Consider the following 13,999-nt stretch of genomic DNA (forward strand, 5'->3'; position numbering starts at 1 on the left):
TTCCTAATCTAAGAAAAAATAATTCTCATTTGAGATTAAGTAATAAGGTAACTTTTTATAAGCAGGAACACTTGCTGTCTTCCATTAAATAGGAAGGTGAGGCATTTGAGTGGCCATATCAGGAGCTGACTGAGGTTTTTTCGTGCTGTTTGATTTGGTGAGCCATCCATGTTTACTCAGGCTTTCTTGTACCCAGTCCTGGGCATTTCTGAGGTGACTGGCTATGGAACAGTTTTGGGTAAAATTGTTAACACTTGGCTTATGAGTATTGTATTTAAGTCAATTGATATCGTAAGCCTAGGCTTTTTAAAGTACCAAGTAATTTTGCGAACATTTAATACCTGCTGCAGAATAATCTTAGTTATGTGCCAGGCCCTGCTTCAAGTGTTTTATTTATATTATCACAACAACCATAAGATACACATGTTATTTTAATCCCACATTTCACAGAAGAAAACTTTAAGGCCCAAGGAGCTGGAGTAATTGGTCCTAGGTCAAAAAGCTAGAAAGTGGTGAATCTGGGATTTAAATCCAGACAGTCTACCTTCAGTGTTTTTATACCCTTCTAACCTTTCTTGCCTCCCCTATATTTAAAACTTTGGGTAAAGGTAAGATCTAAGGCCTGTCCTGGAGGAGCTGAGTTTTGGCAAACCCTGTTTTGAATCGGAGGTTTTATTCTGTAAGTAACTTCAGGAGTGATTGGAAAACCAACAGGTGAGTTCCTAAGCAGTTCAATGTTACCTATTCTCAAGGCTTAACATTTAATCCTCCCAACACCGGAGTGAGTGTAAGTACTATTCTCTCCATTTTACAGATGAGGAAACTGAGGCTTTGTCAGGTCAGACAGCAGAGCTAGGATGCAGGCCTTGGTTCTTAAGCAGTATGTTCTGCCTCTCTAGGAGGCAAAAAATAGCTCGAAGGGTATGAGAACCCAGATTACTTAATGGTTTTTCACTTAGGTAAATTCAGTGTTCACCTTCACCTGCCGAGGCCAGAGAAGCATCTAGATTTCTCCTGTGGCTGCTTAAAGCTCTTTTTTATTGGCCTTGGCTAAACTCCCTACAAAACTGTGATGAATTTATGGTTTTAGCATATCGTTAACTTAGAAATCAGAAGAAAATTGTGAACCAAATTTGTTGCGTGGGGTGATGTGATCCATAGGGGAAGGGAATGATCATGAATAGAAAGCCAGATGTGTGTGTACGTGTGACCCTTTCTGTTGGTATGATTGCCTCCTTTGGGAGATCTAGAGTGGTACAGTAGAAAAGTGAATGTTATGTATTTGTCAACTCACATCCCTAGCCTTTGTCCCCGCAAATCCTTGGCTGCATATAAGTGGAATTTGCCCGAGTATTACATACGTTTTTTCCTAGAAGATGTTTAAGTTCCCAGTGTTACGCTATCTTTAATAAAATGTTTTTAAAACAAGGAAACTGAACCTATGTCTGTGCCAATAGGGGGCACTCCCCCACCATGAAGAATAAATTAAAAGGTACTTTATGTTTCACGCAGAGGTTCCAGTGGACTTATTTCTGGCAAAAACTTGCAGACCGAGTGGTTAGGTGAGTTGAAACCTTGACTAGCAGAGGATGTAAACACAGAACGTACTCAATGGTTTTATTTGAAATATAATTTTACTTTGTTTTTACAATACAGTGTGCAGTATGACAACTCAAAATAGAGTGCAGATACAAGATAAGAGTACAAAGGAGGATTAACAATAGATGTCAGAAAGGTTACCTTTTATTAAGGCTAAATCCCTGGTTTATAGTTTCCATACACATTCACAAATCTACATTCAAATTATTCCTTATCAATACTTATTCCTTAGGCCATGAGAAAAGGAGAAAGAAAATCCAGATACTACATTTCTCACACAAAGCAAATCTGGATTAGTCTAAATACTATTCTTTTCCATTTGTTCTGACTTAGGAAAATTTAGCAAAGGAAGGTATTTCCTTATTTGAACTACCCGTGCATTTTATTAGCTATTGCTATCATTCCTGTAAGTGGTTAAGACCTCCCCCACACTGGGGTCTCCAGTCAGAGCCGCAAAGGACCGGAAATGCAACTGGCCAGAGCGGCTGGACAACTGGGTGTATAGCAAGGCTTTTTTTTTTTTTTTAAGGAGGTCAACAACTAAGTTTTCACTTTGTTTAGGGACTGTGTTGAATATCAACACATCCATGTCACTGAGACGGAGAAAAGTTTGGGACATAAACATTTCTGTCCCTCTCCCATTGCTGATAAGGAGAGAACTGTAGGATTTCACTGACCCCCCAAATCTCTTGTCAGCTAAGAGTATACTATGACATGGCATGTGCCTGTGAAAGCACATGGCCCTCGTTTGGCTCTACGGTCTGCAGGGTAACTCAGGAACCAGCACAACAGCTACTTCAACTGCCAACCTTTTAGATCTTAGGGCCAAAAACAGTTGTCCGTTATGAAAAGCAGCTCATAAAACTCCATTGTCTACCATAGACTACCTTTCATTCCTTAAGAGAAAGTAAACTGGAAAACTGAAAAGATTAAGTGCTAATATTCCTTGGTTTTCTGTCCTAAACTGGAGTGTTTCAGATCTGAAAAGATAGTATGGCATTCCTTCCCCTGACCCAGGAATGTTACTTTCTTCCTAAGGAACGGTTATCTTGAAAGTACTTCCATATAAGACACATTGCAGCCAACTTCAAGGCCATGCAGATTTGAACAGAAAAGGCAACGTAACTATCTACATTTGTTCAAGTAAAATTACATAGAAATCAAATATATACACAACAACGAGACAAACTACTCATTTACAACCATTGCTTATGTTAAATTAAGTGACAACTCCATGTTATTCCAGTGTTTAGCTTTGGGAACAGGTAATGCTGTAGCTAAAGTCATAAAAATAAAATCAAGACATTCACATTTGAGGTCGTTTGACACACATCACACCATCCCTAAAGACTTGAAAAGACTACAAATTAACTTTCCATGCCAATTGCAGAAGCTGAATTTTATAGCTACAGCTGTAGAGACAGTATGAAAATCCCATTAGCTTAGACATTTATGATTTAGCAAGCCATTGCATTCTGGTTGCTAAGAGGCAGAACTCGATAGGATAAAAACCTGCTTCTGTATGCTTAACTCCCCCCTCACCCCCATGTTCTTTTCCTATAATGTTCAAATGACTTTCAGGTCATCCTTTCCTTGTGATCTCAAAGTCAGTTGTTACAGTATTTCCCCTTGGATATAATTTTATTCCAATGCTGAATGAGTGTTACCGATGACCATTTGTCACCTATTAAATATCAGTATACAGTACAGCAGCTATATTTATCCCAGAATTCCAGTTTATTACTTATATATGGCACAGTCATCAAATTATACTGTGCTCACATATAAAAATGCAAAACTGTCAAATGTGCTATGTCCTCTCATGTATATGAAAAACGATTTGCATCATGAGGAAAAAAGTTTATATGACCATCTGCCATTCATGAAAGTGTGACTTATACATTCTATTGTACTATGCAGATCAGAGAAGGAAGCAAGGTTATAGAATCACTTGTGATAATTTAAGCAAAAACTTCAGAAAATCATTAAAAAAATCAGCATATGCCATATACATTTAACTAGATCAGAATCTGTTGTGTGTGCAGTAAAGCAGTAAAATCTGATCCACAAAGTCTGAGCTAAAAAAACTGGTGTTTCTGACGGAATGTTTTAGAATTAAAAGACACACAAATGAATTCAAGCCTAACAGAGGAGCTTGAGACCAAAGTGGTGCCATTTTTTTTTTACATTTTAGGAAAATATTTCTGATGACAAAACCAGCCTTCTAACCAAATACTGTCCTGCCCAGTACACAGAAGCACAGCTCCCCCCCACCCGGCCCCGCCATGAAGTCCTTTAACTGTTCAACAGCATCAATATTTATAACTATGTGAGACATGGACCATTGTGTATATATAGACAAGGTTTTTCATGGAAATAAGACCAGGCAGAAAAGATTTAGGTGAAAACAATGAAAAGGTTTTTACATGGATAAAATGGAACTGGTCTGTTGAAAGCTTCCATTTAGAATCCCCAGAGGAGGCAAGAACCTCTAAAGCCACGTACAGAGAATAAAGACTGCTATGCACAAATTGCCTAAGGGAATTTTCTCACTAGTTTGAGATCAAAGAACAGGTCTACAGCTTATTTGGCCTGCCACCTCAGGGTCTTGCTGAGGTATCAGGGCTCTCTTCCTAGTGGCAGTTTGCCAGATCAAGTCCAATCATATCATAGAATGGATGTTTCCCTCACCTCAGCCAAGTGGATGGCACCCACTGAGGTTCAGTATCAAGTTTGTTAATTAACCTAAGCAGTTCCTGATAGGCTTTATCAAGATCTGAATTCACAATTGCTGTGTCAAAGTAGTGGCCATTGTTCTGTTCCATCTCTCTAGTCTTCTCAATGATCTCTCTCAACTCTTCAGGCTGGAAAAAGACAAAAACTGAGGTAATTCCATTCCTTACCAAAATACACAATGAGTCAGAGATGACTGAAGAACAAAAAAATGGCCTATTGTTTGCTGTCTCTCAAAATATGCCACTTCAGGAGCTCCTCTTCAACCCGGTGATGGCCTCAGTGATTATCATCCTTTGCTCTGGTGTCTTCAGGACTCATACTGAATCATTTGGGACTCAATATAACCTGTTTATACTGCTACTCAGGTTTTCATGTATTTCTGTTTTACTCACTAGAGGCTTCAAGGCAAAGACTGTTACTTAGAATTCCCTACAAACATTTGTTTTCAAGCATTTTAGAACATCATAACCTTTCCCTAAAAAATAACATCTTTTGTAATACAGAGTGAAACTTTCAGGTTGAAGCAAGGTTGGTAGGACCCAAAATGCCACCTACTCTTGGCTTTATAAAGATCTGCTGTCCTTTAGATCTATTACAGAGTTAAGCAGGGTAAACATTATGGGAAAAGAAAAGGATCAATAGAATGGGTATCTTTATGAAAACACTGCCGGTCAACCCAAGATTTAATAATCTAATGTTCTGGGGGAATTAACTTGGCTTTAAACTGCTCTGTTTTCAGTACACCAAGTAGGTTTTAGAGATGCAAAAAAAGTATTCTAAGAAGAGTTTGGGAAATGATACAGAGCAGGCTACTTTAAAACACTGGGTAAAGGAAACAGCTGTTTCACATAGATGAACAAGTAGTAAGGTAGGGTGTGAAACTTACACAGAATCCTCTGATTACCAGGCACATGTGTTCAAGAAAGTAAAACTGCCCCCAAATCACCCATCAATGAAGAGGACTAACTCAAGTCCAAATGTCTCCGATATAAAAGTCACACACCAATACTATATTGGACCCACAATACAAAACAACTTATTCAGCTGGTTGAACTTCTTTAACAGTAGGAAAACATCAAAAATACGACAGCTCCGGCCTGTCCTGAGGCAGTTTCTTGTGTGGCTCTCTAATTTTCATTCTGGAATGTTGTGCATCTGGCTGTGGTACACAGAATCCTTTGTTTCCTAGGGGACTCTCCTACACCATTATAACTGAACACACTGTAACATTCTTGCTAAAACTTAGGTCTACTCATATCTCAAGACTATTGAAAGAACATTCCAGAAGTCAAAACAATCTAAACTTTGTGGTGCTAGAGTTGAAATGTAAAGCCCTACATCTCATATAGATTCACATAAAGAACCAATCCACCTAGTTTTTATCAAATTTAAGGCATTATTTTGTCTTTGGCCAAAACGGCTTATACCATTTATTTTAATTTAGGTTTTAATTTCATCCTATTTTTCAAATTACAATTCATGACTAAGATGAAACAAAATGTTTTTGCTCAAAAAGTTCTGGACTGAAAAAACTGGCCTGTAGGCAAAATTGACTGTAACAGTTCATACTACCAGTTTACCACTCTCAGGCCCCCATTCTAGCAGAGAGATTCAGAGTACAATTAAACTGATTATTTACATTCTGCATCCAGTGAGAACACCATCACTTTCCTAATTAGCACAGAGTTACAATTGAGGACTTGTTTTTATTCAACACTTCTAGGTATGATAAAAAGCACTACTGGAAATACCAAAGGAGAGGAAACATAAGTGGAATAAAAAGGCAGTAAGATACACCAGCCTCTACACATTCTCACCGGTGTGCATGGAACATGCACCCAGACAGAACTGACGTTGGGTCATAAAATAAGGCTGAAAACATTTCTGAAAGATTCACATCTTTATAGGCTATGTTGTCTGACCACAGTGGAATTATAAATCAGTAAAATATTTTTTAATCTCCCAATATGTGGAAATTACATACTTCTAAATAACCCATCTGTTCAAGAAGAAAATGACAAACATGAGAAGAGACATGAGAAAAATGAGAAAAAACAATGTCAAAATTTGTAGGATGCAACTAAGGAACTGCTTAGACGGAAATTTATAACTTCGTTTTAGAAAAGAAGAGGGGCGCCTGGGCGGCTCACAGTCGTTTAAGTGTCTGCCTTCGGCTCAGGTCATGATCCCAGAGTCCTGGGATCGAGCACCCCATTGGGCTCCCTGCTCAGTGGGGGGCCTGCTTCTCCCTCTCCCTGCTGCCCCTCTGCTCTGCTGTCAAATAAAATCTTAAAAAAAAAAAAGACTTAGGGCGCCTGGGTGGCTCAGTTGGTTAAGCGACTGCTTTCGGCTCAGGTCATGATCCTGGAGTCCCTGGATCGAGTCCCGCGTCGGGCTCTCTGCTCGGCAGGGAGCCTGCTTCTCCCTCTGACCCTCCCCCCTCTCATGTGCTCTCTCTCTCTCATTCTCTCTGTCTCCAATAAATAAATAAAATCTTTAAAAAAAAAAAAAAAGACTTAAAGATCTAAGTTTTCTTCATAAACTAGAGCAAGTGCAAATTAAAGCCAAAGTATAAGTCAATTAAATAGAAAGACAAATAATAAAATTAACAAAGACAAAAGGCCTCCAACTTTTTTTTTTTAAGACTTATTTATTTGAGGGCCCTTGGATGGCTCAGTCGGTTAAGCAGCTGCCTTCAGCTCGGGTCATGATCTCAAGGTCCTGGGATTGAGCCCCACATTGGGCTCCTTGCTCAGCAGGGAGCCTGCTTCTCCCCTGCCTGCCACTCCCCCTGCTTGTGCTTAGCTCTCTCCTTCTCTCTCTCTGTGTCAAATGAATAAATAAAATCTTAAAAAATTTAAAAAATTTATTTGAGAGAGGGAGAGAGCACATGTGAGAGTGGGGCAGGTGGGGGGGAGGGGCAGAGGGAGAAAGAGAATCTCAAGCAGATTCCTGCTGTGTGTGGAGCCTGACACGGGGCTCCACTCCATGACCTGAGATCATGACCTGAGCCAAACCAAGAGTTGGACACTTAACTGAGTCACCCAGGCGCCACTGACTTAATTCGTTTTCTAAAGTGTTTTAGTTATTCCTTTTAATTTCCATATAAATTTTAAAAATCATCTTTTAACTTTCTATAGAAACACCTGCTGGGATTTTTCTTTTTTAGTAATGGCTTTTTCTTGAGATAGAATTCATTTACAATTCACCTATTTTAAAGTGAATGATTTCAACTGTTTTTACTATAGTCACAGAGCTGTGCAATCAACACCACAATTTGAGTGTTTTCATCTCCCTCTCCCCAGCCAACACCCCCATATCTATAGAAAGCCACTCCCCATTCTCTCCCAACCCCAGCCCTAGGCAACCACTAATCTACTTTAGGTCCCTGTAGTTTTGCCTGTTCTGGACATCCCATAAAACGGAATGATACAATATATGGTATTTTGTGACTGGTTTCTTTCACTTACAGTGTTTGCAAGGTTCGTCCATGTGGTACCATGTATAAGTATTTCAAACAACTGTTTTTGAGACTTATAATAAAGCTGCAGTAATCAAGACTGTGATATTAGCATAAATACAGAATAGAGTCCAGAAATAATCCCCACTCTGCTTCCTGCTACATATTTGGCCAGGTCATTTTTAAAAAAGGTATCAATGTAATTCAGTGGGAAAAAGGATAGTCTTTTTCAAGAAATGATGCTAGAGCAATGGAATATCCTCCATATGTGTTAAAAAAACAAAAACACCAAACCAACCACCACCCTTACTTCACACTGGAAAAGATTAGTTTGAGAGATTATAGACCTAAAAGTAAAAGCTAACACAAGAAAGGTTTTACAAGAAAACATGGGATAAAATCTTTATAATCTTGGGGCAGGCAAGTTTTTTTAGACAGTACACAAAAATCATTAACCGTAAGAAAAATAAAAAAGTGTGCTTCTCTAAAACACTTCTGATCTTTCAAAACACAAAACATTATCATTAAAAAAGATAAAGATTTTGAGAAAATATTTATATCCAGAATATATGTAAGAATTTTTACAGTTCTGTAAGAAAACAACCCAATTAAAAAAAAAGACATTTCACAAAAGAATATGCCTAAATAACTACATGAAAAGATACTAGCATTAGTCATCAGGCAAATGCAAATGAAAACCTTAATGATAACACTTCACACTTACTAGAATGGCAAAAATTCTTAACAAACCAACAAAAGCAAAATCTGGTAAGGATGTGGAACAAATGGAACCAAACTGGGAACAAATGGAATCAAACGGATTTAAAACAGTTTGGCAGCTTTATATAGTTAAAATATACACTTACCCTTTGATCCAGCAATTCAAGAGAAACGAAAACATAGATGTCCACCAAAAGACTATGAATGTTTAGAGCTGCTTTAATCACCAGCTCAAAATTGGAAACCCAAATAATTTTTAACTGATGAATATATTTGTGATATACTTAGCTCACGGTATACCACTCAGCAATACGAAGGTATGAACTACTACTGTTAGACGCAACGTTGATGAATCTCAAAAACATTATGCTGATCAAAAGCCAGATGCAAACTTAAACTCTATGGTTCCATTTATATGAACTTCTAGAACAGACAAAATAAATCTATGGTGACAGAAAACAAATTAGTGGTTGCCTAGGGAAGAATGGAAGGGTATTAACTTCAAAGAAGCACGAGAGAATTTTCTAGAGTGATGAAAATGTTCTAAATCTCAACTGGCATGGCAGTGACACAGGTATACATTTTGCCAAAACTCACTGAATAAAACGCATGCATTTTATTGTATATAAAATAATTTCATGAAGTTAATTTTTAAAAATTAGAGAATTCTCATTAGAAAATCAAGCATACTGTAAAGTGTTAAAACATTTTGGTACTGATTAAGTTCTTCCTTTAAAAATATGTATAATTGGTATCTTTCTAGACCTTACTCAATTGGGGATAGCTAATTCAAAATAAATAATAGGATAAATAATCCCATAAGAACACTATCTGAGACTACCAACCCAAAGAAAGTTGCCTAACCTGTTTTGGAATGGTATATAGCCTTCCCATGATACTGAATCCTTGGAGAAGAAAAACATAACAAAATAAGTGTGCATATTAGAAAACAGAAAAATTAGGCTGAACAAATAGGAAGAAGTCCACTCTAGTCCATCCTTTTCCTTAAACAACCATGGTATTTGTGGTCTACCAAAGTAGTTACTGGGCACTTAGTTTCATAGTTTTGTTTTCTTTATTGTGATCCCCCTCAAGAACAGCCAGTGACCATGTCTCTCTTTTTTTTTTTTTTTTTGGTATCATCCCAAGTGCTAAGAACAGCAGATACTCTGACTCCACTAATTTATGAACTTATGATTGTGTTGCAAACATGGAAAGGGTGTTGTGAACACTACTTTAGCCAGCCGACCTATTTAGCCTAAACAAAGCAACCAGAATTATGCTCATCATGTAGGATGGGAAAATCCTTGACTGTCTATTGCCTAAGACATTGAAAAATACAACCTTCACATATAGACTGAATAAGAAATACTAAGTAGGTTGAGAATGGAAAAAGATCTATCTTGGGGAAGAAGAAAGATGGTTGGTGGCTATGGTGTACAGCCAAGAATCATGGGAAAGGAGTGATATGCTTTTACTGACTTTTAAGGATCTTATAAAGAAGTGTGTTATGATGTGTGCTTATGGCTTTTAAGGAGATTTAGAGAGAGCAGATGAAATGAGGAGAACTGAATGATTCCTCTGTAAAACAAAAATATTCAAGAAATCAGCAAAAAACAAGGAAAAGTATTTGTTACTTCAATATAGTAAGTCACTTGACAGTTTTCATTTCACATTTAAATAAAGTCAATGCTTTCGGATTAACACATTAATATAATTTTATTATTAATAATGTTTAGTAAAATGTGAACGACCCTCAACCATGTCCTGCATCTAAAATAATTTTTAAAAAATTTACCGTTTCAGATCATGTGAGAAGACCAAAGGGAGAAGACAAACAGAACATAAATTTCAATCAGAGAAAAGCAAGATTTGGCTCCCCACATATACAGAGTATCTGCAGAAAAAAGTGGGTAATTCCTAAGAATCTGCAGAGAACTTTCTTCTTGGGAGTAGAGGGCAGGGGGTTACGGTAATCCCTACTGGAAATAACATAGACCCATGTGAAGAAGATTAAGGATGTTTCAAGGAATATCAAAGGTAACCGTACATTTGGGGTAGCTATGGGGAATGTGTGGGCAACAACAAGAGAAGGCCCCTGCTTTGGAGAGCTGCCACAGTCCAGCCAGAGGCAACAACAGCAATTTTGGGAAAAGTGATAGGGCAGAAAGAATAATCAGTTTGAAAGCTAAAGCTGATATAGCTTTTAAGCACTGTGACATGTTACATCATGACTGTTTCATGTTTATTTTCAATGGAACAGTACAACACTATAATAACTTTACCTTTGGATTCTTGCCCTCCTTGGCCAATAATGCCCGAAGTCTTTCTTGTGAAGGGGGTGCAATGAAGATAATATATGGTTTCAAGTCTGAATTCCGGAGAGTCTTCAAGGACTATTTAAACAAAAGATATTTTGGATATTTACAATAATTTTCATTATTTAACTACTTCCCAATAATATACTTGGAATAATAATGTCATTAAAAAAAACCAAACATCGCCTATGAGTGTTTCCAAACATCTTTGTAACAAACAATTCACAGTATTTCCAGATCCTACCATTCACTGTAAGAATATATTGTGTACCTGGAACACACAAACACACACAAAATTAGCTTACCCTGTTTATATAATGAAATAAAAATGAATGACATTGAAGGTCTACAACTGTGATGCTAAAATATCCTCTAATAAGATCACATAAAGATTATAAATAACCATATTCAAAATCCATTTTGGAGGAAGGAGAAATAAGCAGTAATGTTACCATGTGCCAGGGTCTAAACGCAAGCAGAATAGAAAGAGAAACTCCACACACACACACAAAAGAAGTTCTGGAAAAGTACACCCAAAAGAAAGCAGACTGTTTGAATTACGAGAGACTGGTTTTGATCCTGCCTTTGCCATTGCATGACCATGTGTTCCTAAAGTGAAGCACTCTACCAAAACAGGGATTACAGGAACATGCCCTTTTCTATCTAAAAACATCATTAATTAAGACAACGTGCTTTGATAAATATGTTAGCCCAAGTAATATAAAGGAATTCTGAAGGCATTTAGTAATTTATATTTTTCTTAAATCAAATGTTTATAACTGAAATAGTAGAGACTAAGCTCTTTTGTCCATTAAAAAACATAGAGGATCAGTGGGGGAAAAAAATGTATGAGAACTTTAATTACCTGTGTACGAAGACTTAAGAGACATATTTTGCCAGAGTTGATCACTTGCCGTACTGAATCTATGCTGGTTCCATACAAATTTTTCTCAAATTCACCATGTTCGATGAACTTTCCAGCTGCTATGTCTGCCTCAAATGCTTGCCGTGATACGAAGTGGTAATCTCTACCAGCTACTTCGTGGTCTCGCCTACTCCGAGTTGTATCTAGGCAAACAAAATCAGGTAAAAATAATGGGCATGGATCAGAGGAAGGTTGGGGGATAATTCTGCTAGTCAGGGAAAATTTCAATTTTGTAATACAGATGAAATGTAAAAAGATGAACTGAGGAAATCTTAAGAGCCCATGTATTTAACACTGATTCATTTTATTTCTAGACTGAGAAATGAACAAAAATGTGGTTTTAGTATCTTAATAATAGTTATATTTAATTGCCTTAACACATTTTATGCTTACACTTTAAACTACTTCTGACATTTAAAACACTGCCACTCATCTTTTCCTAAAGTTTATTTCCACTAAGATTTTTTTTTTTTAACCCTCCCACCCCCCAGATATTATATAATCTAAACAGAACTTCTGTGTTCAGAGATTAGGTCTAAATTTTTGTCTTCTGCATCAGTTTAAAAAACCAGGAGCTGATTCCATATTGAACAGGGAATTGCAAGAAGCCCAAATTGAAATTCATTTAGAAAATAATTAGTACCATAGGAAAAACTGAAGTGTCTCAATAATGACTATCTTGAATTACAAATTCTCAAAAGATTTTATTAAAACAAAGTTCCTCTTTCCTGGGCAAAACTGTTTCAATGAATTGGATGAAAAATTTCCCTCCAGTTAGGTTCTAAGGTGGTCAACTGAAAAGCACAGGAAAATGAGAATGCATCCAAACTTACGAGGAACTGCAGATGCAAAACGGTCTTTTTCTTTGTTCATGAGCCTCTGACGCAATTCATTCTGGCCACAGTTCTGTGGACCAATCAAAATGATAGGTCTTTTCCTATTTGCTGGCTGATGATAAAGTGACATTTCCTCATAAGTTAAGATTTCTTCATTGTCATAATCTTTGAAAAAGAAAAAGTTAAGCCCTTCAGACAGAATGATTGCCATGTTATAAAGATATAGATCTTCCAAAACAATTGGAAAAAAGCACAATTTATTAATAAAAACGCTTAACTTTTTGAATCAAGATAAGTAATAACTGGGTAGGATTATATGAATGTTTTCCAGTATCAATATATACTTCCCAATACTATGAAAATAAATCAGACAATATATTAATCCTTCTAGAAGCGTTTATTGCTTCTCTTTCTTCGTAGTTTGAATGTTTTAATATAATAAAACTACTTGTACTGCTTGTACTGTAAAATAGCTAGTTGGCAGCCCATACTTTGACAGAGGGTGGGGCACCAGGGGATGAACTAATGAGAATATGGTCTGTCATTTTTGTAAAACGGGGATACTAATACTACACTTAGAGGGTTGGTTTAAGGATCAGACACAATATATATGCTAAGCACAATTCCTGGCATAGACAAATATTTAAAATAGTAGCTACAAACTAGTGTTATCAGAGAAAGTAGTTCTGATTACAGAACTTGCAATCAGTTTGTGCTATCCAAACTTGGAATAGTAACCTGAGGTCATGATTCAAGAAGAGGTATAAATTGTGACAGGTGGGATAACATTCCTAAAGCCCATAATCCAGATGAAATAAGAGCTGTCAAGTGGTAAGAAACAAAGGCAGACAACGAGCAGCCTGCCATCTTCCCACTCATATTACTTCCCCTGACCAGGAAAGAGCATCAGATGTATAGTCACACTCAGCTGTAAATTCCATGGGGGCAGGCAATCATCTTAGTCTTGCCAGCGCTTAGCACAGAGTGCAGAGTAGGAACTCAAACTGTATTTGTCTAAATTCTAGCTCTATATTAGCTTTAAGAATTTAAGCAGATCTTTAATATCTGAACTTCAATTTATTAATCTATAATCTCAAGGAATTTATTGTGAGACCTAAGATGAGGGTATCTAAAGCATATAGTTACTACCCCTGGAAGAGAATGGTTATTATAAATGATAGTTATTATTAATAAAAATATTCATTATGATGACACCATTATGAATAGCAATGTAATTCCTGCCCTTCCCAAAATGCTGTGCCCTCTGAAAACTCAGAGTTCTTTCTTGTAACATGTCCAATCAGATTGTGGCAGCATTTTTATTTATAAAGACTTAGTTATACATCTGTAAGCTTCAGATTTGCAGGTTTTCTGTAGCATAATAGCTATTAGAGCAGAACCAATT

General features: G+C 37.0%; 1 protein-coding gene across 2 annotated transcripts in view; it reads right to left on the reverse strand.

The window, feature by feature from the left end:
• Positions 1 to 1,611: 1,611 nt before the first annotated feature.
• PALS1 (protein associated with LIN7 1, MAGUK p55 family member) overlaps positions 1,612 to 13,999 on the reverse strand; it is a 52,555-nt gene continuing 40,167 nt past the window's right edge. For both annotated transcript variants that reach the window (XM_021679726.1, XM_021679727.1), the window contains exons 11-14: positions 12,592 to 12,759; positions 11,699 to 11,901; positions 10,801 to 10,911; positions 1,612 to 4,463 (exon numbers count right to left, since the gene is read on the reverse strand). In XM_021679726.1, coding sequence (XP_021535401.1) covers positions 4,287 to 4,463; positions 10,801 to 10,911; positions 11,699 to 11,901; positions 12,592 to 12,759 — 659 coding nt within the window. In that variant the 3' untranslated portion in view covers positions 1,612 to 4,286. The remainder of the gene's footprint in view (positions 4,464 to 10,800; positions 10,912 to 11,698; positions 11,902 to 12,591; positions 12,760 to 13,999) is intronic.

This window comes from Neomonachus schauinslandi, chromosome 9, assembly GCF_002201575.2.
Source record: "Neomonachus schauinslandi chromosome 9, ASM220157v2, whole genome shotgun sequence".
Classification (NCBI taxonomy): Eukaryota; Metazoa; Chordata; class Mammalia; order Carnivora; family Phocidae; genus Neomonachus; species Neomonachus schauinslandi.